The 26498-nt window shown below is 40.9% G+C and overlaps 1 protein-coding gene and 1 long non-coding RNA gene across 10 annotated transcripts in view; one reads left to right on the top strand and one right to left on the bottom strand.

The window, feature by feature from the left end:
• DIP2C (DIP2 acetate--CoA ligase C (putative)) overlaps positions 1–26498 on the bottom strand; it is a 302006-nt gene that overhangs the window by 108795 nt on the left and 166713 nt on the right. For all 9 annotated transcript variants that reach the window (XM_081560688.1, XM_081560689.1, XM_081560685.1 and 6 more), the window contains 3 exons: positions 24075–24185; positions 9397–9522; positions 6278–6487 (listed from right to left, as the gene is read on the bottom strand). In XM_081560688.1, coding sequence (XP_081416814.1) covers positions 6278–6487; positions 9397–9522; positions 24075–24185 — 447 coding nt within the window. The remainder of the gene's footprint in view (positions 1–6277; positions 6488–9396; positions 9523–24074; positions 24186–26498) is intronic.
• LOC145533415 (uncharacterized) lies at positions 20952–26355 on the top strand. The gene is made up of 2 exons (XR_014074052.1): positions 20952–21200; positions 25920–26355. It is a non-coding gene; the product is annotated as an uncharacterized LOC145533415 (long non-coding RNA).

Raw genomic sequence — 26498 nt, 5'->3', positions numbered from 1 at the left:
AGAAAGGGCTCAATGGTTCAATATTCAAATATTTCTCTTAGCCAAAACTCTGAGAGATTGACTTTTAGCAGGATTACACAGGTTCTCAGACCTGGAACAGCCTTCTTCCCACATTTATGCCACAAATATCCCATAAAGATATGACAGCTACTGTTAGACAAATCCCAGGATAGTCTAATATCAGAACAGAAATCTTTTAACTTTTTATTTTGTATTGGGATATAGCTGACTAACAAACAATGCTGTGATAGTTTCAAGTGGACAGTGAAGGCTCAGCCATATGTATACATGTCTCCAGTCTCCCCCAAACCCCCTCCCATCCAGGCTGCCACATGACATGGAGCAGAGTTCCCTGTGCTGTACGGTAGGTCCTTGCTGGTTATCCATTTTAAATACAGCTGTCAGAAGAGAAACCTTTAACTCCTGACAATAGCTTCTTGACTTTTACATCCACAAACTTAAACTTCCTGCCAAAGGGCTCCAACCACCAGACCTGCAGGACCACAGATGCAGCGGGATGTGATGGGGACACTGGAATTTTATCATTTATGCTAAGTTTAACTGTATTTCTGTGTGTTTTTAACCAGCAGGGTCAAGCTAGAAAGCCGAGGAGGAGCAAGCCCCGGGCATCACGAACAGGTGCTCCCACACTGGCAGATGGGGGTCTGGCTCCTGAGGACCACTTACTAGCTGGTGCCATGGGTGCCACATCCCCTCCCTAGGCCTTGGCCTTCACATCTGTGGAGCTGCAGTGCCACGCCCACACATTCTGCAGTGACAGTGACACCGCCATCCTAGTGCTCAAGCCCACAGGCTCTGCTTCTGCCATTTCTCCCCTTTTTGGGGATCCTTTCCTCTCATGAGTTCCAGGAAAGAATCTGTGAAACCCAAGTGCATAAAATGTAAATGATTGTTACTACTTCCTGAGTCATACGTACTTGAACTTTGGGAAAAGACAGCATATTAAAAAGCAGAGACATGACTTTGCCAACAAAGGGCTGTCTAGTTAAAGCTATGGTTTTTCTAGTCATGTATGGATGTGAGAGTAGGGCTATAAAGAAAGCTGAGCACTGAAGAAGTGATGCTTCTGAACTGTGGTGCTGGAGAAGACTCTTGAGAGTTCCATGGACAGCAAGGAGATCCAACCAGTCAATCCTAAAGGAAATCAGTCCTGAATTCATTGGAAGGACTGATGCTGAAGCTCAAACTGCAATACTTTGGCCACCTGATACTTAGAACTGACTCATCGGAAAAGACCCTGATGCTGGGAAAGATTGAAGGCAGGAGGAGAAGGGGACGGCAGAGGATGAGATGGTTGGATGGCATCACTGACTCAATGGACACGAGTCTGACTAAGCTCCAGGAGTTGGTGATGGACAAGGAAGCCTGGTATGCTACAGTCCATGGGGTCGCAAAGAGTCAGACACTACTGAGCTGAACTGAACAGATGTCACTCTGCTCTATGCACCAGATGTGAGCAGCAGGCCCCAGGTACTCCTGCAGCATGAAGCATGTCCTTGATGAAGGGTTAGGATAATTATGGGTCAAAAGCCATGATTTTGATTCTAAGTATAAAATTCAAATAAACAAAATCAGTTTCAAGCTGCAAAAGCCCCAAAGCATTTTTGGAGAAAAGCAGCAGGAGTAGATCTGTGCCCTGACAACATCAACAGGGCAACAAGGACAGCACGAATAGGACAGACAGAGGCTGGAAGGGCTGCAATAATGGGATAAAAGGTGTGGTGCATGGAGCCAGGGTACTGCGAGTAGTGAGGAGCAGAAGGAGGCCTGCATGACACATGGCAGTCGAATGCCCAGAAGAGGGGTTCTCCTGGTCTGAGGACAGCAGGACCTCATTAGACAGCTTGATCTCAGGACTCAGGCAGGGCTGAGGGGCAGGGTCAAGGGGCACTCTGAAATGTGGATGAGAGAAGGAAGTACAGATTTGAAAGTCGTGAAAGAGCAGGTAGCCTTAAAGGCTGTGGGAGTGGATGACATGGGCAAGAACACAGAGAGACAGGATGGGGAGAGGAGCCACCAGAGGAGAGGCAAGGGCAGAGGGGAAGGAGAACCAGAGTGTGGTGCCAGCGGGCGAGGAGGGAAAAAGTGGTCATCGCAACCAGAGCTCCAGTTCCCAGAGGAGAGAAGTGAAGCCACAACAGAGGAGAGATTTGAGTCAGCAGATGTGGGACGAGCCGGGATCCAGAAAGAGGACAAGATGAGCTTTGGAAAGAAGGAGTTTTCTTTCCCAGAAAAGGAATCACAGCGAAAAAAAAAAAAAAATGAATGGAAAAAGACAGGGAAACATCTGAGCTGGAAAAGGATCAGTGGTTAGCCATGTTCGAAAAGGAGATGGACAAAGATCCATGGTGACATTCCCTTAATTTCAGCATCTGTAGATCTCAGCTTTATTATGAGCTGATGAAGAAAATGCAGGATTAGAAGCCAAACCTAGGACCTAACTAAAAATTCCCACAGTCATGTTGGCCAATGAAATATACCTCTCAAGCCAGGCTTTTAATACAGAATCACCCACAGAGCCATAGAAACATGCAGTAATTGACGGAAGAGTCTCACAGGCCTTGTGTTACCTAATGTAAATTTTCTTTTCCTGCTTATTTTTTCAATAGCATGGCTTAAAATTCTCTAAAACAGGAGCTGGCAAACTATGGCTCACAGGGTGGCCTGTCAGCTGTGTTTATAAATGAAGTCTTGCTGGTGCACAGCCACACCTGCTGTTCACGCACGGTCTGTTGCTCTTGAGCCAGGGGACTGAGGAGCAGCAGCAGGGACTGTATGGCCTACAAAGCCTGACACCCACTCTCTGGCCCTTTCCTGGAAAAACTGGCGGACACTGCCTCTGAATCAGGAAGCTCCAGCTGCTGCGGACGCCCTGGCTGGGAAGGGAAGCAAGAATGTCACAGCGAGACCTCAGCCCCAGTGGTGCAGGCTTTGCTAATACCACCATCCTCAGTGTGTAGTTAGTATTTTAAGACTGTAAATGTCTGAAAAGTATCAGTAAAGAGATTATCAAAGAACTGATACTATGGATGATTATACATAAATAAATTATGGTTATTTATCACTTTCAGCCCTCTGAGCAAATTCCCTAGAAAATCAGAATCTAGATCCTGAACAAATGCCAGGCTCCAGGCTAATTATGCATCAAGCACATGGAGGCACATCTATCTGCTTAGCAGGACTGATGCAGGAAACCTGATGAGAATTTCCTTGCTGATACAAACAGCAGCATTCATACTGATAAACTCTATGATACTCTGGAAATGCAATTATTTCTATGAATATCTGGCTAATGACAATATACCCCAACACGTGCAGATGAAACCTATGAGACAACATCTCAAATGCGTCAGTCACAAAGGATGACACACACCTTACCTATACATCTGTAGCTCATGAATAAGTCTCTTTAATTTCCTGACTATACAAATTTTGATGCTGAATGTACAACAGTGTTATCTATTCTGCTTTGTTCTTATTTCTTAATCTAGAAATGCATTAATAGTTTCTCTTCAGTTTCTCTATTTCCATGTAGCTAATTCCTATAATATTTTACTCCAGTGCCTTTTTACAAATATGCCTCTTGAAGTTTTAAGTGCTGCTTTAATTCTTCTGGTTACTCTAAATTATGCTCCTTGACTTTTGATAAAAGTATTTTAGAGGTACTAATCCTTTGCCAATTGTTTCAGGAACATGGCATGCACAAAGGTTCTGTCAACACTTCCTGGTTTTCTCTATTGACAATGTGGAGGCCCTGTTCTGTCTAGGCTGCAGAGCCCATTGCACGGTGCGTCCATCTTCCTGAGTCACAAATGTGCACGCCTCAGGCGTCAGCATCTTGTGACAGGGATGCCTCGAGCCCTCACTGTCAGTGCTCAAGTGTGAATACCATCTAGCAGAGACACAGGAAGAAAGACTCCCTGGATGGGGACCGCGTCATCGACTAAGCCAGTCTGACAGGAGGTGAGTGGTGCTCTTGTGCATCAGTATGGATGTATAAGGATGCAGGACTTCTTTCTAAAACGACAGAACAGAAAATACCACTCACTTGTCTGTCACTTGGTGGTCTCTAACCACTCACTTTCCCTCTGCCCACTGGGCGAGACATTTCCACAGACTCTATCCAAGTGCCTCACCTCGAGGGACCCAAGGTGCAAAGTGGTGGTTCATTTGACCCTACATTCTTTAAAACACACACGTACACTAATACTTTCTTATTTTTCAGGCTTTTGATGGCCTCAACAAAACGTCACATACTGTCAATTTTGAATTTTCACTTCTTTGGCTTTTGCCACAGGGATAAAAAAATCTTAACTCTCCTTTTCTTATTATTTTGCCACTGCTTTCTTTCAACAAAATTTGTTTTGCATTTATAGGAAATTCTTAGATAATCTAGGAACTTATTTTTGTGCCAAATTAGAAATTAGTGAAATGTCACATACTCAGAAGCTCTCTTTTAGTTACACTGAGACTTAACACACATGAGTAATGCAACCTTTTATAGTCCGGGTAGGTTTAATTCTCTGTGCTATAATTTCCTCCAATATTCCGTGTGTAACTTCATAAAGTGAGAAACAAATGCAGGGAGTAATATGTCCAAAATTACGTATTTCTCTTGGTAAGATTGCTGATATTTCCTTAAAAGTGAACTGAATCAGGAAACACATTCCCAAGGTCAGAGCGATGGGCAGAGGTGGAGGGAGCTCCATGCCCCACCTGCGCATGTGGCTGCTGGATGCAGCAAGCTGACAGTGCTGAGGGACTGTCTCAGGTTCCTAAACACTCGGGAAAAACTTTTAGTGTCCAAAAATATCTAATGGTCACAAGTTTCTCTGATTTCAAATAGAGTTTCTTAGTACACAGTAACCAGCGTATGCTACCAAAAATGTTTTAAACTCAAATTTAATAATGCCACTTTGCATGTGCATATGAGCATTACTATAAAAAACTGTGAAGAATTTTCCTATTTTCCACTTTTTATTCACAATGGAGAGGTGGCAAAGGAAGGTCAGATCATTCCTCTTTTTTCCACTAACAAACTAGAGCAGGCCAACAGTGACTGCTGAGGAAGCCAGCCCTCCCTGTGTCCCGCTGGGAGACAATCGGCCTCACTGCTGATTCTGGAAAGGCTGTGGCTTTTAACCTCAGCTGGACGCCGAGCAAGCGCCACTGGGGCCAAGTCCTAGAAGTCAGTATGGAACTCCTCTGACTCTGTCACGGAGATAGTAATCTAGAAAAAAATAGTGTGTGAATGTGAATATGAGAAGGTGGCAGAGTACTGAATTCATTCATTTCATTAACCTATTTTCTAAACGTGGATTTTTTGGATATGAGGCTAGATGTGTGAGGAGGACATGTACCTGCCCTGCGCTCCGTTCTCAACCACTGCCCTGGTTTTCCTGGACATGGCTGACCCTGCTCCACATCATGTGAATGGAGAACATACCGAACCATCTTGGCACCACGTTCAAAGCAAGCGATTTACTTTTTTGAATATTAATATTTTATTATTTAAGTATTTAAAAATCTCAATCCACAGCTGGAAATGGATGAGAACAGATTTGGACCTCATACACCAGATGAATGTGGCACAGTGAGTGTCAGGCAAGGGTAGAGGCAGCGACACATGACCCTTAGGTACTCCAGGTTCACGGAGCTCCACTGCTCATTCAATACACTCCTTTCCTCTAACAACTCTTACTTAATCTCCTTTTTTACACAGTTTTCAAACACCTTGCCAATGCTTCCTAACTCTGTGCTTTTTTAAATACAAAGGATCCCACTTCTCATAACCTAACATACATTCTGGGAACTAAATCTGACCTACAGCAGAAAACTGCATTAAGCTGCGTGATGAAAGCCTCCCCTTTTCAAAGTAAGGGCAAAGTCACTCTCAAGTGCCAGTCATGCTTATTAGCATGATTAAAATGTTACTTAGGAGAGCATTATAGCATGAGGAGAAGAAAACGTGTAACCAGATATGGCTGCATGCTTCCCTAATGAACAAAAATGCACTCCTCTACGAGCAGAAAACTCCTGAACTATAGTTGTAGAAGACATCTAGGATGTAAACAATAGTAAAAACCAAGGGTTTCACAGAACAGTAAAGCCAACGCAGCAAAGCAGCCCAGGAGTGGAAACATGGTCTGACTTGTCCCTCAAGTGGGTTCTGAGCCCACAATGCACAGACAGGGAAAATGCAAACTAAAAAGGGTAGGGACCCTCAGCAGCCACTCAGATGCCGCGGGGCGCTCACCTATGTGCGTCTGAGCCATGACGTCAGCCAGCCTGTGGGCGGCGCCGCTGCCCCCACTCTGGGTAGACGAGGACGAGGTGGTGGAGGTGGTAGAACCGTGGATGGCCTGGCTGATCCAATGCTCCATGTTGATGCTGCCCTGGCTGGAGGTGGGGGTCCCCTGGGAGTCGCCCTGAACCGAGCCTTCGTCTTCTGAGCCAGAGGAGGTATCTGTGGGAGAGAGGTGATTAGCTACGACTGGGGCAAGCAGCACTCCCAGGCCTAGGCCCTCTCCAAACACAGACCCACCTCACACACTAACTGGTAAATGACCTTCGAACATTCTTGAAAAGTTACAAGCTTTTCAGATGACAAATTATTTTTCAGTATAGTGAGGTCTTCATCCAAAGTACTTTACCTTAAATATATATGCTAGAGGGTCTTCTTGACATTCCAAACTCAGACAAAGACATCCTCACCTGTCCTCCACTCAAGACGTTGGGGAATAACCAAATGTTTTTCTGTGCACTCAGACACCAAGCAAGAAGGCCATGGTGATGTTTTCTGAGACACTAAACTTTCAAATGTTCAAAGTGTGACGCTCTGTAGCCCTTCTTTATCCGAAGTGTTTCTCTGAGCCATGTGCTATTTTAAGTTGTGTGTGAGTGGCAGGTTGTGAATAAAAAATTTTATAATGATAGTGTTGGCATTTATGATTATACAAAACTATCTCAAGTGATATTGTCACTAAGACTCGTAAATGACAGTTTACAAGATGTATTATATGGTATACCTGAAAATGCTAACCAAACAATTAAATGCACCAAAAATGACATTTCCAATAATGTTCTTTTATATTTTGCAAAGACACTTGAACAGGATTTGTTCTCCCAAAAGTTCCGTCTTTCATCATGAATGACACAGTAACACCCCTGAGGATGGAGTCAACATAAAGAAAAGCACACACACAAATAATCACACCACACCTTGTACTTCAGACTCAGTATTTCCCATAAAAAGTGGCTCAGAAAAACATCCAACTCCCTAAATACTGTCTAGTTTCAAAGATTTGGTTAAAATATATTTGAAGTGGGTTTGTTATCCATGTAAGTCCATTTTGTTTGTTATACACATACAAAATTAAAATTTTTACATTCATATTTTGGTGAATTATAACCATAAACTAAACAAATAGGATTAAGTATACTAATTATGGTTGTGTCTGAGTCTTTGCAACCCCATGGACTGTAGCCCACCAGGATCCTCTGTTCATGAATTCTCCAGGCAAGAATGAATACCGCAGTGAGTTGCCATTCCCTTCTCCAGGGGATCTTTTCGACTCAGGGATTGAACCGGGTCTCCTACATTGTAGGCAGATTCTTAGCCATCTGAGCCATCAGTGAATCCTGGGCTGATTTAAAAACAGTTCAAATGACATATTATGGCTCAGAATTAAGAAACGAAGGAATGTAAGGAAATCAGCAAAGAGGACTCCCTTTCCTATTAGAAAATTCTTTTCATGAGATAAAGAACATTTCCTGTATTATCTTTTAAGAAAACACAAAACAACTAAGTTTTATATTATTTAAGTTTTGTGTTACAAAGTTCAGAACTTTCATTTTTGAAGGCATGAGAAGTTGAAGAGAGGTCTGAATTAGTACCGGACATATCTGATCACATCCCTGAGTTGAAGTATGTGCTTCTATTACCCTCACTGCTTGCAAACACTCAGGACTAAACTTGACAAGACTCCAAAAAGTGCTTTACATGTTCAACTATTCTTATTCCACCCTAAATTTCTCTTGTGAACAAAGGGGTGTGCCAGGTAACTTAGGCCTGCAGAAAAGACAGAGTGGCAACCACGCCATGAGTAATGTTGGAACAAGAAACACACGCACACACGCACACACACACACACAATCAAGTAAATTAGGCTCAATCCTTTGTGTTTCTAATAGATACCTGGACATTTAATTTTGTGCTTCAGTTAAGTTTTGAAGATCACAACACGTGTGTACATGTGTGCTAAGTCACTTCAGCCATGACTGACTCTTTACAACCCTATGGACTGTAGCCCTCCAGGCTCCTCTGTTCATGGGATTCTCCACAAGAACACTGGAGTAGGTTGCAACGCCCTCCTCCAAGGGATCTTCCCGACACAGGGATTGAACCCACGTCTCTTGTGTCTCCTGCATTGGCAGGTGGGTTCTTTAGAACTAGCGCCACATGATATAGATTATAATTATTTGCACAGAGTTAAGTAGAGAAATTAGGTAGTTACATAAAATTCAAGAGTAAACAAAAGCAGGAACATAAATAGGATATTACCTTCAACCATTAATATCAGGGGTGGACAGGCCTGTGGACCAAACTCTCTGCCTATTTTCGTGACAAAGTTTTATTGGCACAGAGCTATGTCTCTCACTGATATGCTGCCCTTGGCAGCTTTAGTAACTCGATGGCAAAGCAAGCAACTGTGATACCCAAAAATACTATCTGCACTTTACAGCAAAAACTGATGTCACCAGATTTAAGTAACTGCCTGAAAGTCGCTCAGTCGTGTCCAACTCTTTGTGACCCCATGGACTAGACAATCCATGGAATTCTCCAGGCCAGAATACTGGAGTGGGTAACCTTTCCCTTCTCCAGGGGATCTTCCCCACCCAGGCTCGAACCAGGGTCTCCTGCACTGCATGCGGATTCTTTACCAACTGAGCTACCAGGGAAGTACCTGCCTAAATTTTTCAATTCATACAATTTCTTAACAGAACATTACAACCTACTGATATTTTGAAGACTTGAGAATATGCATATACCCGTCTAAGCAAAGAAGAAATCCAACTTCTCTTGCTGTGTGAAGAATTAAATTTTATAGGACTTTAATAAAAGTCTGTATCATATTTATGAGTCTAAAATCTTAAAACGCATATTTATATAGACATTATAATGCATACACAATCATGCCAATTTTCCTTCTGAATTTAATTTAGAGCAGATACACTGTTTCTGGACTTCTGGTTCTCAAAAACCTGAGTTATAGCACCATGATTTTGAAAGCTAAAGAGACTACAGTTGCTGGTACTAACCTAATTCTAACGCATGCTCATCCCTCTATGAAGCCAACAGGGCCTGCTGCTCACCTGGGGGTGTGTAGGCGTCCATCGAGGTCTGCACAACCAAGGACCTGCGTTTGGAAGGCATAGGCACTGCCATCTTCCTTTCTTTGTGTTTAGCGAGCGCAGCCTGGACAGCTTCTGTATGGACGTCTGAAACAAAGCGGGAGCTCAATCACTCCATTGTTTGGAGACAGCCCCAAGGCCCCAAGCTTCTCTGCCTTGTTTCTGGTCCTGTGACAGAGTCTATCTTCCTACAGACACTGTCACAAATGGAAGAATGGGGAAAGAAGGAAAGTATAAGCCTGACAGTTTGAAAGTGCCAGGAAAAAGGCATTCAAATTCATTTGCAGACTTTTAACTACTCATTTTATTACCCTGGAATCTGTATAATCAGATACTGGATGTAAATCACTGTGGTGATTTTTTTCCCTTAGTTAATGGACCTTGATCTTCAAATATTTCTTCATGGGTCACATTTTCAAGCTTCATAATTCATTTCCATGTCTGTTAAGGGAAGTATGTACACCTTACAGGCTGTGTAGTAATGATTTTAGCTAACAGTTTTCAAGCATCAGTTATGGGGCAGTCCTTATATTAGGTAATCTGTGTATATTAACCCATTACATTGACTCCACCAATCTTTTTAATGTCTGTTTTGTAAGGTAGTACCCTCAGGACTGGGTGTGGAGAATCAGGTGGACAAGGTACTATCTGTCATGCAGTTCACTTTCTAAAGGGCTAAAGACAGACAAGAGACTATCAAGTGGGAAAGCAATGAAAATTAGATAAAAAGACTGAATGGCTACTTAATTGTGAAGCCAGGGAAGAGATCTCTTATTGGGAAAGCTGAATAGTAAGGTGAGAATCTCCAAGACAGAGAAAAGTCAACTCAAAGGCCCTGCACTGTGAATGAGGGTAGTGCTGGCAAAACATATACAGCACTAGCTGAGGGACCCACCAGGATGAGGGCTTTGCAGGAGTGGTTGTAAGTCTGACAGGGAAGCATGGGGTTGAGGAGTAAGAGTGGGTGAGGGATCATCCTGGCTGCTGGGAAGGTGCCAGCTAGAGAATGAGAGAGGAGCCAGGAAAGCAGCCAGAAGGCAGCAGTCAGGGTATGACTACACTCACCAACTTCCACACATTCCATGGAGGAGGCTCTCATTATTCCCATTTCACAAACGAGAAAGTAAAGGTGTAAAGCTCTCCCAGTGTAACTTGTCAGTGGCAATGACTGGGTGTGAACCAGGTGTGAGCACCTCCAGGGCCCACATCTTCACCACTAACCACACTGTTCTCTAACTGCTCCTAGGAAACCCCACACTGTTAACATTTGAGAGTCAGGGCAAACACAGACCAGCCCTCAGTCCAGATGCAGCCTGCACTCTCCTTGTAATAATGTTTCACTGTAACAGAGAGGCATCATTTCTGTGTGTGTCATCTATGGCTGCTTCCATACTGTAAAGCAGGGCTGAGCAATCGTGACAGAGACCATAATGGCCTAGAAAGCTAGAAATATTTGCTATCTGGCCCTTTACAGAAAATATCTGCCAACAGTTGTTCTAGAGCATATGACATACCAAACACAATGACTTTGTTATTTTCTTTTGTTCAGATTGTGTGTGCACTGCTCTTCTCTCACCTAAATTCAAAGTACTTTAAGACAAAAACCCAGTTTCTGGTCACTCTTAAAGCTCCTAGATTGAAAACTGGTGACTGAATGACTTGAATTTACATTGCTGAACAAAACTAAAGTGTTCATTAATGAGCACACTGGTTCTCCACACATCAAACACTTTGCTTTATACATTTCTCCTTCTTAAGTTTTTGGATGTAATTTCAAATTTACAGAAAATAATCTGCAAAGATAGTACAGAGAACTCTGGTACAACTTTTACACAAACTCACCATTTATATCTGACCCCATTGCTTTCTTTACATGAGTTTTTTCCCTAACCATGTGAAAATAACCTACAACTACCATATTCTTCTATACCTAAATATTTCAACATATTTCCTATAAACAAATATATTCTTACATAATGTGAATTCTCAAAATTGGGAAATGTAACAATGATAAACTTTGTGTGTGTGTGCTAAGTCGCTTCAGTTGTGTCTGACTCTGCAGCCTGCCAGGCTCCTCTATCCATGGGATATACTCCAGGCAGGAATACTGGAGTGGGTTGATGTGCCCTCCTCCAAGGGATCTTTCAGCAAACAAACCTTCGTCTCTTACGCCTACCTGCATTGACAGGTGGGTTCTTTACCACTAGTGCCACCTAGGAAATCCAATGATATATTACCATCATCGAATTCACAATGCATGTTCAAATGGTGCCAACTGTCCCAGTAACTTCCTTTACAGTTATTCTGCCTTTCTAGTCTGTGATTCAATTCAAGACCATGGGTGTATGATTTATTAGATTTTCTTTGCCCTTGTAGATTTGGACCCCTTTCCCAGCTTCTGCATTCCATGAAACTGGCCATTTTAAAGGATCAGTCAGTTCAGTCACTCAGTTGTGTCTGACTCTTTGCAATACCATGGACTACAGCACACCAGGCTTCCCTGTCCATCACCAACTCCTGGAGCTTGCTCAAACTCATGTCCATCGAGTTGGTGATGCCATCCAACCATTTCATCCTCTGTTGGCCCCTTCTCTTCCTGCCTTTAATCTTTCCCAGCATGGGAGTCTTTTCCAATCAGTCAGTTCTTCGCATTAGGTGGCCAAAGTATGGGAATTTGAGCTTCAACATCAGTCCTTCCAATGACTATTCAGGACTGATTTCCTTTAGGACTTTAAAGGATACAGGCCTGTTATTTTGTAGATTGTCTTCAACCTGGGTTTTCTGATATTTCCTCATGACTAGATGCAGACCATGTATTTTAGCAGGGACTTCACAGAAGTCTGTCCCCTACTGATGGAGTTAACTTTGGTCCTTAGTTAAGGTGGTGCTATAAAGGTCTTCTAAAGTAAAGATGCTATTTTTCCCACCATGTAATAGTCTGTTTAAATTTTAAAGAAGCTGCCAAAGTGATTATGTTTTGAAAATATTCATCCCAACTCTATGGCTCAACTTTCATACCTTTAATAGTGTGCTTGATGAGGAGACAATTTTCATTTTCATGAGATTCACTCTATTTTTTCCTAACTAGCACTTTTTGAATTCTGTCTATGAAATCTGCGCCTAACCCAAGGTTGGGGAAGCTTTATACTTCTACCTTTTACTCTTAGGTCCAGGAATCACTTCAGCTTAATTTTTCTAAGTAGTGGAGGCTGGTGTTTTACACATCTTATTCAATTTTTCAAGTACAACCTGTTGTAGAGACTTTCCTTTCCTTATTAAACTACCCTACCTCCTTTGTCAAATATCACCTAACCATGTGTGTATGGGGATAATTCTGAACTCTCTATCTGGTACAGTAAATCCATATGTCTAACATTCTGTTAGTTCTATACTACTTTGATTAGTATAGTTGTTGCTTTTATCTGTTAGAATATTTACTGGAACCATATCACAAAGAAATTTATATTTTACTGGTTTTTTAACTGCAGAAAAAAACTTGGAAGATTCACTCTGCCAACATTTCCAGGTGGTCAGCACAGTATTGTCAACTGTATGCACATGACTGTGCAACATACCCCAGAAGGCCCCATGCTGCATGGCTACAAGTCTACATCCACCTAACAGCAGCTCACCACCTCCCTGTCCCTAAGCAACCACCATCTGCCTTTCTATTCCTACAAGGTGACTATTTTCGACACCTCACATAAGTGGAATCACACAGTAGGCGTTCTTCTATGACTGGTGTATTACTCATGGCAAAGTGTCCTCAAGTATATGCTAGAGAATGTGTCATAATTTCCTTTCAAGGCTCAGTAGCATTCCACTGTATATACACACTGCATTTCCTTTATCCAATCATCCATTGATAGATATTTAAGTTGCTCCCACCTCCTGGCTACTGTGAATAGTGCTGCTTATAAACATCAGGTTCAAACTCCTGCTTTAGATTATTTTGTATATATAACCAGAAGTGGAATTGATAAATCATATTGGTGGTTCTATTGGGTGGGCCAAAAAGTTATTTTTTCAGTAAGTCTGGGGAAGATGAAATTATGAAGTTGCCTCAAAAATGACAGAAGGTAGTGGAACAAAATGGTGAATAAGCTGTTCAATAAAGTTCTAGGTGAAAGTGAAAAGTCCCATCTTTTACTTAAAAGCTGAAGAGACTTTTTGACCAACTCAATATATACACATCACATCTTCTTTATCCATTCATCTGTCAATAGACATTTGGGTTGCTTGCATGTCTTGGCTACTGTAAACAGTGCTGCTATGAACATAGTGGTGCATGCATCCTTTTAAATTATAGTTTAATGACATTTGTTTCTAATTTCAAATTCCAATTGTTTATTGCTGGTACATAAGTGGCTTCTTTTATATTAACCTTATATTCTACAATCTTGCTATAATCACTTATGAGTTTTCACTTTTTTCTTGATTCTTTAGGGCTTTCTACAAAAACAATCACATGACTTCAAACATGTATACTTTTAATTTCCTTTACTTGGCCTATTGCATTAGCTAAGACTTTCAGTATGATGTTGAAAAGTAATGAAGATGGGACATTTTTGCCATGTTCTTGATCTTAGTGGGAAGTCTCACCACCAAATATTAACTGTAATTTTTTCATATTCTTCATCAAATTGAGGATGTTCTTCCCTTTTCCTAGATTGCCAAGAATTCTTGTCATAAATGGGTACTGGATTTTGTGAAATGCTTTCTCTGCATCTATTGACAGGGTCACCTTTTTTTTCTTTATACTGTTGATATGATAGATTACATTAACTGATTTCCCATTGTTAACCCAGCTTTGCATACCTGGAATAAATCCCACTTGGTTGCGCTGTGTAATAGTTTCTATCCATTTTTGGATTGGATTTGCTAATATTTTGTTGAGGAATTCTGCACCTATGTTCATGAGAGATACTAGTCTGTAGATTTCCTTTCTTATAATATTTTTGTTCAGTTTTTGTATTAGGTTAATGCTTGCCACATAGAATAAATTAGGAAGTATCCCCTCTGCTTTTATCTGCACTAAGAGAATACAGAACACAGGTGCAACTTCTTCCATAAATGTCTGATAGACTCACCAGTGAACCTGTCTGGGCCTGGTGCTTTCAGTTCAGTTCAGTTCAGTTGCTTAGTCGTGTCCGACTCTTTGCGACCCCATGAACTGCAGCATGCCAGGCCTCTCTGTCCATCACCAACTCCCGGAGTCTACCCAAACCCATGTTCATTGAGTCGGTGATGCCATCCAACCATCTCATCCTCTGTCGTCCCCTTCTCCTCCCGCCCCCAATCCTACCCAGCATTAGGGTCTTTTCCAATGAGTCAACCCTTCACATGAGGTGGCCAAAGTACTGGAGTTTCAGCTTCAACATCAGACCTTCCAATGAACACCCAGGATTGACCTCTTTCAGAATGGATTGATTGGATCTCCTTGCAGTCCAAGGGACTCTCAAGAGTCTTCTCCAACACCATAGTTCAAAAGCATCAATTCTGCGGTGCTCAGCTTTCTTCACCGTCCAACTCTCACATCCATACATGACCACTGGAAAAACCATAGCCTTGACTAGACAGACTTTTGTTGGCAAAGTAATGTCTCTGCTTTTAAATATGCTATCTAGGTTGGCCATAACCTTCCTTCCAAGGAGTAAGCGTCTTTTAATTTCATGGCTGCAGTCACCATCAGCAGTGATTCTGGAGCCCAAAAAAATAAAGTCTGACACTGTTTCCACTGTTTCCCCATCTATTTCCCATGGAGTGATGGGACCAGATGCCATGATCTTAGTTTTCTGAATGTTGAGCTTTAAGCCAACTTTTTCACTCTCCTCCTTCACCTTCATCAAGAGGCTCTTTAGTTCTTCTTCACTCTCTGCCATAAGGGTGGTGTCATCCACATATCTGAGGTTATTGATATTTCTTCCAGCAATCTTGATTCCAGCTTGTGTTTCTTCCAGCCCAGTGTTTCTCATGATGTACTCTGCATATAAGTTAAATAAGCAGGGTGACAATATACAGCCTTGACAGACTCCTTTTCCTATTTGGAACCAGTCTGTTGTTCCATGTCCAGTTCTAACTGATGCTTCCTGACCTGCATACAGGTTGCTCAAGAGACAGGTCAGATGGTCTGGTATTCCCATCTCTTTCAGAATTTTCCACAGTTTATTGTGATCCACACAGTCAAAGGCTTTGGCATAGTCAATAAAGCAGAAATAGATGTTTTTCTGGAACTCTCTTGCTTTTTCGATGATCCAGCGGATATTGGCAATTTGATCTCTGGTTCCTCTGCCTTTTCTAAAACCAGCTTGAACATCTGGAAGTTCATGGTTCATGTATTGCTGAAGCCTGGCTTGGAGAACTTTGAGCATTACTTTACTAGCATGTGAGATGAGTGCAATTGTGCGGTAGTTTGAGCATTCTTTGGCATTGCCTTTCTTTGGGATTGGAACGAAAACTGACCTTTTCCAGTCCAGTGGCCACTGCTGAGTTTTCCAAATTTGCTGGCATATCGAGTGCAGCACTTTCACAGCATCACCTTTGAGGATTTGAAATAGCTCAACTGGAATTCCATCACCTCCACTAGCTTTGTTCGTAGTGATGCTTTCTAAGGCCCACTTGACTTCACATTCCAGGATGTCTGGCTCTAGGTGAGTGATCACACCATCGTGATTATCTGGGTCATGAAGATCTTTTTTGTACAGTTCTTCTGTGTATTCTTGCCACTTCTTCTTAATATCTTCTGCTTCTGTTAGGTCCATACCATTTCTGTCCTTTTTCGAGCCCATCTTTGCATGAAATGTTCCTTTGGTATCTCTAATTTTCTTGAAGAGATCTCTAGTCTTTCCCAATCTGTTGTTTCCCTCTATTTCTTTGCACTGATCGCTGAGGAAGGCTTTCTTATCTCTCCTTGCTATTCTTTGGAACTCTGTATTCAGATGGGAATATCTTTCCTTTTCTCCTTTGCTTTTCGCTTCTCTTCTCTTCCCAGCTATCTGTAAGGCCTCCTCAGACAGCCATTTTGCTTTTTTGCATTTCTTTTCCTGGTGCTTTGGAAGGCTATTATTGTTTCAGTGTTTTTAATAGACACAGGCCTATTTAGATGGCCTCTTTCTTCTTGGGTGAGTTTTGGCAGATTGTGTCTTTCAAGGAATGGGTCATTTTCATCTAGGTTTTTGTATTTGTATTCACAGAGTTGTTTGTAATATCCCCTTAATATTCTTTTAGTATCTATGGGATTAGTAGTAATGCTAATTTTTTCATTTCTGATATTAGTAACCTGTGTGTTTTCTATTTTTCTCTTAACCTGTCTAGAGTATCAGTTTTAATGATCTTTTCAAAAAAACAGAATTTAGGCTTGATTTTCTCTATTGATTTGTTTTCAATTTCTCCTTTTAATTATTTTCCTCTTTTAATTTACTTTGCCCTACTTTTCCTGGTTTCTTAATGTTTCTTGAAGCTTTTCAACTATACCACTTCAATGCTGTACGTCTTCCTCTAAGCAATGCTTTTGTTACATCCCACAAATTTTGATCCTTTGTATTTTCATTTTCTCTTCAATTCAAAACATTCTAAAAATTCTTACACTTCTTCTTTAACCTAAATGTTATTTAGAATTGTGCAGTTTAACCTCAAAGTATGTGGGGATTTCCCAGTTACCTTTCTATTACTGATTTCCAGTTTAATTCCATTGTGGTCTGAGAGTATACTTTGATTTCTACCACTTTCAGTGTTATGAGGTATTTTAAGGCCCAGAATATAATCTATCTTGGGGTATCCAGCATGAGAATGTATATTCTGCTATTATTGGATGTCAGTTAAATCCAGCTGATTGATGCCCTGACTTCCTGCCTGCTGGATCTGTCAATTATCAATACAGAGATGTTAAAGTTTTTGTCCATTTATTCTTGTTTTACTGGTTCTTATCTCACATGTTTTTTCATATTTTGTTGTTGGGCATGTACACATTAAGGATTATTATATTTTCTTAAATAATTGACCCCTTTATCATTATACAATGCTACTCTTTTATCTCTGATAACTTTCCTTGCTCTGAAGTCTGCTCTACGTGAAATTAATATAGTTATTAATGTTTTTGGATTCGTGTTTGTGCTGTATCTTTCTACATCTGTGTCTTTCTATTTCAAGTGGATTTCTCATACAGACAATGTAAGTGGGTTCTGCTTCTTACCCACTCTGACAGTCTCCACCTTTTATCTGGTGTACTTAGACAACTTACCATCAAAGTTATTACTGATATACTTGGACTGCTATTACCATGCTTGTTACTGTTTTCTGTTTATTGCATTTGTTATTTGTCTTCCACTCTTTTCCTGCTTTAACTAAGTATTTTATAGGATCCCATCCTTCTTCACTTCTGGCCTATAAATTATACTTCACGTTTAAACTGCTTTCAGTGGTTGCCCTTGAGTTCCTAATATATATTTCACAATTAATCTGAATTCACTTTCAAATAACACTATAACTCTAGGGTGGTATGAATACTTACAACAGAGTATTTCTAGTTCCTCTCTTCTGTAACATTGTTTTCATTCATTCACTAATTCATATGCTATCATCACCCAAATGTTTATCTGTAAGATCAGTTGTGTGTGTGAGTCACTTGTGTCTGACTCATTGCAACCCTATGGACCACAGACCACCAGGCTCCTCTGTCCATGGGATTCTCCAGGCAAGAATACCGGAGTGGATTGCCATGCCCTTCTCCAGGAGATCTTCCTGACCCAGGGACTGAACTCACATCTCTTAAGACTCCTGCATTGACAGGAGGGTTCTTTGCCATTAAGAATAAGAAAAACAAAGGATTTTATCTTCATCTATTCCTTCTCTAGCATTCTTCCTTTCTTTATGTAGATCTGAGTTTCTGACCTATCCACCTTTAGTCTATCAATGAGTTAATTCTTCATTTCTCCTACAGTGTTTCTGAATTCTAGCAATGTCTTTAGTCTTTCAGAGTTTTCATTCAGTTCAGTTCAGTCGCTCAGTCGTGTCCAACTTTTTGCAACCCCATGAACTACAGCACACCAGGCCTCCCTGTCCATCACCAACTCCCGGAGTTTACACAAACTCATGTCCATTGAGTCGGTGATGCCATCTAACCATCTCATCCTCTGTCGTCCCCTTCTTCTCCTGCCCTCAATCTTTCCCAACATCAGGGTCTTTTCAAATGAGTTAGCTCTTCGCATCAGGTGGCCAAAATATTAGAGCTTCAGCTTCAACATCAGACCTTCCAATGAAGACCCAGGACTGATTTCCTTTAGGATGGACTGGTTGGATCTCCATGCATCCCAAAGGACTCTCAAGAGTCTTCTCCAGCACCACAGTTCAAAAGCATCAATTCTTCAGCGCTCAGCTTTCTTTATAAGTCCAACTCTCACATCCGTACATGACTACTGGAAAAACCATAGCCTTGACTAGATGGACCTTTGTTGACAAAGTAATGTCTCTGCTTTAATATGCTGTCTAGGTTGGTCATAACTTTCCCTCCAAGGAGTTTCCATTATCCATGACCAATTCTGGGGGCAGCAGTTTGCCCAATGACCTCAATTCTTTAATGCCTCAAAGAAGGGTTGCTGGCAGGTTAAGAAGCAACGGTTAGAACTGGACATGGAACAACAGACTGGTTCCAAATCAGGAAAAAAGTACATCAAGGCTGTATATTGTCACCCTGCATATTTAACTTACATGCAGAGTACATCATGCAAAATGCCAGGCTGGATGAAACACAAGCTAGAATCAAGATTGCCAGAAGAAATATCAATAACCTCAGATATGCAGATGACATCACCCTTATGGCAGAAAGTGAAGAAGAACTAAAGAGCCTCTTGATGAAAGTGAAAGAGGAGAGTGAAAAAGTTGGCTTAAAACTCAACATTCAGAAAACTAAGATCATGCCATCCGGTCCCATCACTTCATGGAAAATAGATGGGGAAGCACTGGAAACAGTGAGAGACTTTATTTTTTGGACTCCAAAATCACTGCAGATGGTGACTGCAGCCATGAAATTAAAAGATGCTTGCTCCTTGGAAGAAAAGCTATGACCAACCTAGACAGCATATTAAAAAGCAGAGACATTACTTTATCAACAAAGGTCCGTCTAGTCAAAGCTATGGTTTTCCCAGTAGTCATGCATGGATGTGAGAGTTGGACTATAAAGAAAGCTGAGCGCCGAAGAATTGATGCTTTTGAACTGTGGTGCTGGAGAAGACTCTTGAGAAGTCCCTTGGGATGCAAGGAGATCCAGTCAGTCAACTCTAAAGGAAATCAGTCCTGAATATTCACTGAAAAGACTGATGCTGAATACTTGGCTCCAATACTTGGCCACCTGATACGAAGAACAGACTCATTAGAAAAGACCCTGATGCCGGGAAAGATGGAAGGCAGGAGGAGAAGGGGAAGACAGAGGATGAAATGGTTGGATGGCATCACTGACTCAATGGACGTGAGTTTGAGCAAGCTCTGGGAGTTGGTGATGGACAGGCAAGCCTCGAGTGCTGCAGTCTATGCAGTCGCAAAGAGTCAGACATGACTGAGCGACTGAACTGAACTGAAGCCTTTTCTTGTGTAAGGATGTGTATGAGGATTTCTGTGCTTCTACCACATGCCCATGTGGAAACCAAGTCTACATCCTCTATTCCATTTTTTTTCTCATTATTTTCTCATTTCTTTTTGTAAACTCATTCAATTTCTCTTTTCTAGCTTCTTAAGTTAAATCCTTATTTAATTTCCAGGATCTCTTTCTACCTAATACAAGTATTTTTTGGTAACTATTGTATCAATGTCTAAGTACTGTTTTGGTGTATCCCATAAATTGATTAATTTTTTTTTTTTTAAAACCTGAAATACAAATCCTCTTAACACGTCCCTGCTTCAACCGGGAACCCACCACAACCCAACTACCTATACATATTTCTGAAATCCAACTCTGACTGTGTCATGTTCTGTTAAATGACTAGGCATAACTATCAAGCTTTATTAGTTTTCGACAAGCAGACCTTTAAAAACTGTCTTCAGCTGCATCTTCTGCCTTCTCCTCCATTCTTACACAACCTTCGGCACAAACTAGCATAGCACTATGAAAAACAACTTTCTGCTGTGGTGGTGATTTTCCATATCTGCACTGCCCAGTATAGTAGTCACCTGTCTTAAAACATGGCTAGTAAAAAAAAAAGCACAGAAACAGAATTTCAAATCTTATTTAATTTCATTAATTTAAATACAAAATTTCTCTTGTGCATACTGACCAGCATGCTGGATGATTCAGCTTTACACAGACAGAGCTTGTCTTTCACTAGGAATACTAAGTGGAGTATGCAGTCTAAGTCTTCTAAGTAAGAAAATGTTATTTTCTGATTTATACCCCGAAATTGATAAAAACCTTTAAAGTTTTACTTACGGGATTAATGCTTTGATATTTATTGAATTAGAAAGGAAACTGAAAGGAACTTTTTAAAATACATGACTTCATAATCACAGATTCCACTGACTTCACAATCACAGATTCCACTGGCTGTAAGAATGATAACATCATCATGCCAGGCAGTCTCTGGAAAAACCCACTGTACATTCACAAAAGAATGAGACTAAAAGAAGCAAGTAATGTGTTAGTATTATCCTGGAAATGGCTGGTCCTCACAGACTTTCCTGAAAGGGTCTTGAATCGCCCCCACAGCTCCCTGGACTCTGAGCTCTTCCTCCTGGAGGAAGACAGCACTCCATGACATTCTAGCTGGAATGAGCACAAGGTACATGTTTTCTAGGTATTTGGTAAATGCCTATTTATTCATTCACTTCCCAAATCAAATTTTAGTTCCCAAAGGAAATTATTTAAAAAGAGAGATACACATTACTCTCAAGAATTCTAGTAGGAGTTCATTACCATGTGAGGCAATGGGTTTAGAAATGAAAATATATAGCCAAGAGATATTAAGTCTGTGGCTATACGGTTGACCAGATTGACTGTTAATTAGGTCAACTGTCTAAAGGATAACAGAATTACCTCTTGGCTGATAAATTTGGTCATTGGAACAACCAAAGTAACTCTACTACAAGTGGTCAAAGAATTTTAGAAAGCAAAATATTCTGAGAGTCACAAAACTTTTTCTCTTAAATGTCCTATATCTTCTGTGCTGGTACAGGAGAAAATAAAATCCTAAAACACGTACACTCAAAACAGATTAAAACAAGCTTCTAAGATCTTACACCACATTTAAAAAAACAATATATGAGCATAAACTCTAAAAGAAAGTGACTTAACATTGAAATTCTAAATTAAGAAAACTAATCAGAGTATTTTAAAACCAGGAAATAGCAGATAATGACATAGCGAAGGAGACTATCAAATGAGCCCAGGGATGCCCCAAAGGCCCTCCTTAACTTTCCTCTAGGGTGGATGTCATTCCATATGATGGTGGCACTGAGTCAGTTAAAGAAAATGAGAACCCAGCTGAGCTTTCAAAAGCACGTGGAAAGATCCTCTGGATATGTCTGCTCCTTAAAACTAAGCAGTCATTATTTATTCAAAATTGAGAGTGTAAATTAAAAAAAATTAAAACTATATATGGAATAATATTTTTCACATCTTACATGATACTTGAAGGAATACCTGAACTATTTTCCATGTACTCTCTACATAGTAAGTAAATAGCTGGGGCAAATTCCACCACCTTTAACCTACGAACGGGAAACTGAATTTTGAAATGGCAGACCCAGAAATGATCATCTATATAGCTGTACAACCTAGACATCTCAGGGTCACCAAAACTCCCTCTCTCACACACCCCCACCTTAACTCACCACATCTCACGTCTCACTGGCACTGACTCATATCCTGTACAAATACCTCAGTTGTCCAGGGGCTTCCATGAAGATCCTCCCTTCTAACTCATACTCCACAGTGCTACCAAAGTCATCTGCAAACCCCAACCTGCTCCAATTGTGACTCTGCCTAAAACCTTTGAATGGAACATCTTCAGGATAAAGTCCAAGTGCCAAAAGATACGGATGAGAGTGAGCACTTGTCTACTGTCTGTCTATACACATGCCTACACATATGTCTGTGTGTGTGTGTGTACATATGGGTCTCTACCTGCATGTCTCCTGTATGTGTGACTATGTACATGTATCTACGTGTGTGTGTGCATGATATATAAAATGCACAACAGAATCAAGACAAGGGAGTAAATCTTAGCATTCCACAGCAAGTTGACAGCATATATGTGTGTGCTAACCTTCTAATTAATCTGAAAGGGGCCTCTGAGATGCCTGAATAAAGTAAGACAAGCTCTTGGTATGTGCTAGGATATAACTACCTGTGAAAACACAGAAGGTAGATTTGGTTACAAACCCCAGCCTTCATCCCACCCCCACACACTGTCCCAGGCATCAGGCCTGAGACAGCCAAGAAGGCAGAAGGAGCAGCAGTGAAGCTGCACTGGCCTTCTTCCTAGTTTCTCCAGTCCATTCTTCTTGCTTCTGCACATAAAGATTGCTGATGCCATAAAATCTGTCTCATGCATCTTCCCATCTAGAAAGGAGAGCTGGGCCAGGAAGTCAAACACACAGCTCCTGAGCTTGGTGGGAAGGATGGCGGCTTATCCTTCAAGTCCCCAATAAGGGAAAGACTCACAACCCTGAGAGGCTCACAGGGCTGATCCACCCGCCTCCATGTGAAGTGTCTGAGCTACTTCACTTCTTGCAGCCTCAGCCTCTTCTACAGCACGAAACAGCTCTAAGTATGTCACCTTTCTGTTATAAAAACCAACCGAGGTAACACCATTGCAAGTACTTTGAAAATATAAAGTGATATATAAATGTTACAGTTTGGACTGTCATCATCAGCAATCCACATGTACCCTGAACTGGTGTCCCAGCAACACTTACTGATAATTTTCTTTAAAAAAAAAATTATAGTTAGGGAATCAGTAAAAAAAAAAACTACTGGAATCCAGATGGTGGGGGAAAAAAATACTCAAAAAGTTAAATATTAATCACAATACAACTTTCCTGATGCTAAATTAATGGAAGAAATTTAAGCCAGTCAAGCCCAGATGACTGCTATAAAGCAGAATTATGAAGACAGCATACTTATACGCAGCATCGTAAAACACAAAAGAAATAAACAACATACAAATTATTTTTTTTTGATTTTTCAAACAACTTTATTTTTTTAATTTTTTTTTAGTTTCTTTTTCAAATTATTAAGAATTTTATCTCTTTTTTGAAAACCCTACTTGAAAAACAAATCACTGAGGTTAAAAGAGAAGGAAAAAATACTAGCAATCGAGATAGGAAAAGTAAAACCAAGCTTTTTGAAACCAGTGTTAAACTTCGTAACACCTAAAAAATGAGCAAAATTTGGCTTACAAAAGGCTACTACATTTTAAATTATTGTAACATTCTAAATAATGGACACTATCTTAAAAATATAAAAAGTTACTTTTTACTGAATTTTATTATGCGCCCTGGATGGTGTATCTATGTCTGATGTAAGAGGTCATCTGCACATCACAACCAACCACAAACATACCCGAACACACTGCTGTGCACTCACACAGCTTCTGCAGACATGTGTCCACTCATGCGTTTCACCACCACCCACATTACATTTGGCACCTTACCTGACCGATAGCGCTCATCTCGTGACCCTGAGGACCTTCGGCGGTGATAGCGAGAGGCAGAGGAAGGGGTAACTGGAGCTCGGCGCTCTGGAGGCAAAGCTTGATCCACCCCTGGGTTAAGGAAAACAGCAAAGTAAGGTGAGGGTGACTGGCAGTTGGAGTTAACTAACTTTGCCAAGCAAATTATCTGGCAGAATAAAGCCCCGACTCTCTGTTTTCCCACAGCCAAGCTAAATAACACAGGGAAGTGGGCATGGAAGGCCGGGACAGCCCAGGTGAGGAACAGGAAAGGAAGCACCAGTCCAGGCTCCTTCCTGTCACAAATGCCTGTTATGTGCACGTGAAGTGATGCAGAGTAAGCCACAGCAACAATTTTTAAAATTATAATTATCATTAAATGAAAAGTAACTGTAAATAAGTCTTGCAGAGCTTTTTATAATCCAGGTTGCCAGGACTGAACATAAACTTTCATCTTTCTTCATTCAAAATTTCCAAATCTTGCAACCTTACTCCACTTGATGCTAAACAACTGAACACGCCATATTTCAATATAGCTTTGAAGAATTACGAAAACTGTTAAAATCATCAGATAAAAATGATTCAGTATCTGGCCAAAAGCTGACCTAACTCTGGCCACCATGATAGCTATTCAGAACCAGAGTAGCGAGAGGCACAATCCAGAGAAAACTACTAGGTACTATGGGAGAGATTTAATTACCCCAGTCCAGAATAAGGAAATGCTGAGCATTAAAGATTAACTGCTGCTTCTTCAGTAAAGGGCCAGTAATACTTGACAGAAAGTGAATCAGAAAAAGCAATCTTAACCCAAAACTGTCTAGTCCCTGGTTTACTGTGATGGCTCCACAAGAGCTAGCTACTCATCCTTGGGGTTTAATATTCCTCTTACACTGGTGATTTCTGCACCTCATTGTTTCACAGAATGTCTGTGGACTCCACATATTACATTTGCTACATTAGAACTACACAAAAAAGTACACTGTACACTGCAGCTCTGTGCTAAGTTCACGAGTCCTTCATCTAGCAAGTGTGTTAACGTCATTGTCATTAATTAACGGTTCTTGTCACTGAACCATTCAGAGCTCCAAGTTTTTCTCAAGTTATTGCTACAAATGATCTTTGAAAAAACTACTTTGTGAAAAAAATTATATTTTTTATCAAACAGATGCACATAATTTATGAAATCAAAGAGTACTATTAAGTCTCATAGAAAAATAGTAGTTACCTGGCGCTTACATTACTGAACCTTAGAATTCTAAGCAACATTATTTGTAAATTAAAAATTTTTTTATTTGTATAAATGTATTTATTTGAAAATTATGTATAATCATTGCCTTTCATGCCAATTACTGTTGAGAAGTTATTTTAATTGGAGGATCATTGCTTTACAATGTCGTGTTGGTTTCTGTCATACATCAACATGAATCAGCCATAGGTATACATATGTCTCATCCCTCTTGAACCTCGCCACTCCCATCTCTCACCCCATCCCACCACCCCTCTAGATTGTCAAAGAGCACCAGGTTGAGCTCCCTGCAGCATACAGCAAATTTCCACTGGCTATTTTACACATGGTAGTGTATATATGTCAATGCTACTCTCTCAATGCGTCCCACCATCTCCTTCCTACAAGTCTCTTCTCTATGTCTGCGTCTCTGTCACTGCCCTGCAAATAGGGTTAGGGTTAGGGATAATCATTGCCTTTCATGTTAATCACTGTCAAGAAGTTAAATTATTAAATGCAAATTTGATGCTATAATCTTTATGTAAATCTGTTTATTTTTTTCTCCTCTCCTCTGTCACCTTTTACACCTTTTTTTCCACTAGGAGCTGCAAGCAAGCGTTACGTCCTGCAGCAGGGGCATCATCAGATCTATTTCCAGCAGGCCTTTTACCCAGGCTGTTCCATTTGCCCAAAGAAGAAAGGTCCAGTCTCTTGCCTGTGACTAAGCACAGTATTCATCACCAGGGTGGAGCTGTTCTCCCTCTCCAGCACTGCGCTCTGATTTAGGGCCTTTGGTGCAGTACTGCCCAGTGTCCCTGACTCTGGAGGCTCTTAGTTCCCTTTCTCCAGACAGCAAACTTCTCTCCAAGAATGCAGAAGGAGTGGATCGCCTGTTGCCTAGAAGCCATGCCTACCCACAACGCCCACCATCATGGTTTCATCAGCCCATTCATCTGCTGCCTTCCTCGCCGTGGATAAGTAAGGTGCCTCTAATCATCAACCTTATAGAGCCTAAAAACATGTCATTATTTCTCATTCTCTTGACCTAGAGATTCATTCTTTATCCATTTACTGACATCACAGGGCAGTTCTGGGAAGAAGTAGAGCTAACGCACACTGTCAAGCTGCCAAGATTAAACAGTGCCTCACATATACACACACACACATTTAGCTTCCAATCT

Source organism: Giraffa tippelskirchi, chromosome 13 (assembly GCF_054371585.1).
Source record: "Giraffa tippelskirchi isolate mGirTip1 chromosome 13, T2T-mGirTip1v1.2.pri, whole genome shotgun sequence".
NCBI lineage: Eukaryota > Metazoa > Chordata > Mammalia > Artiodactyla > Giraffidae > Giraffa > Giraffa tippelskirchi.
This window is presented reverse-complemented; position numbering and strand designations above follow the sequence as displayed.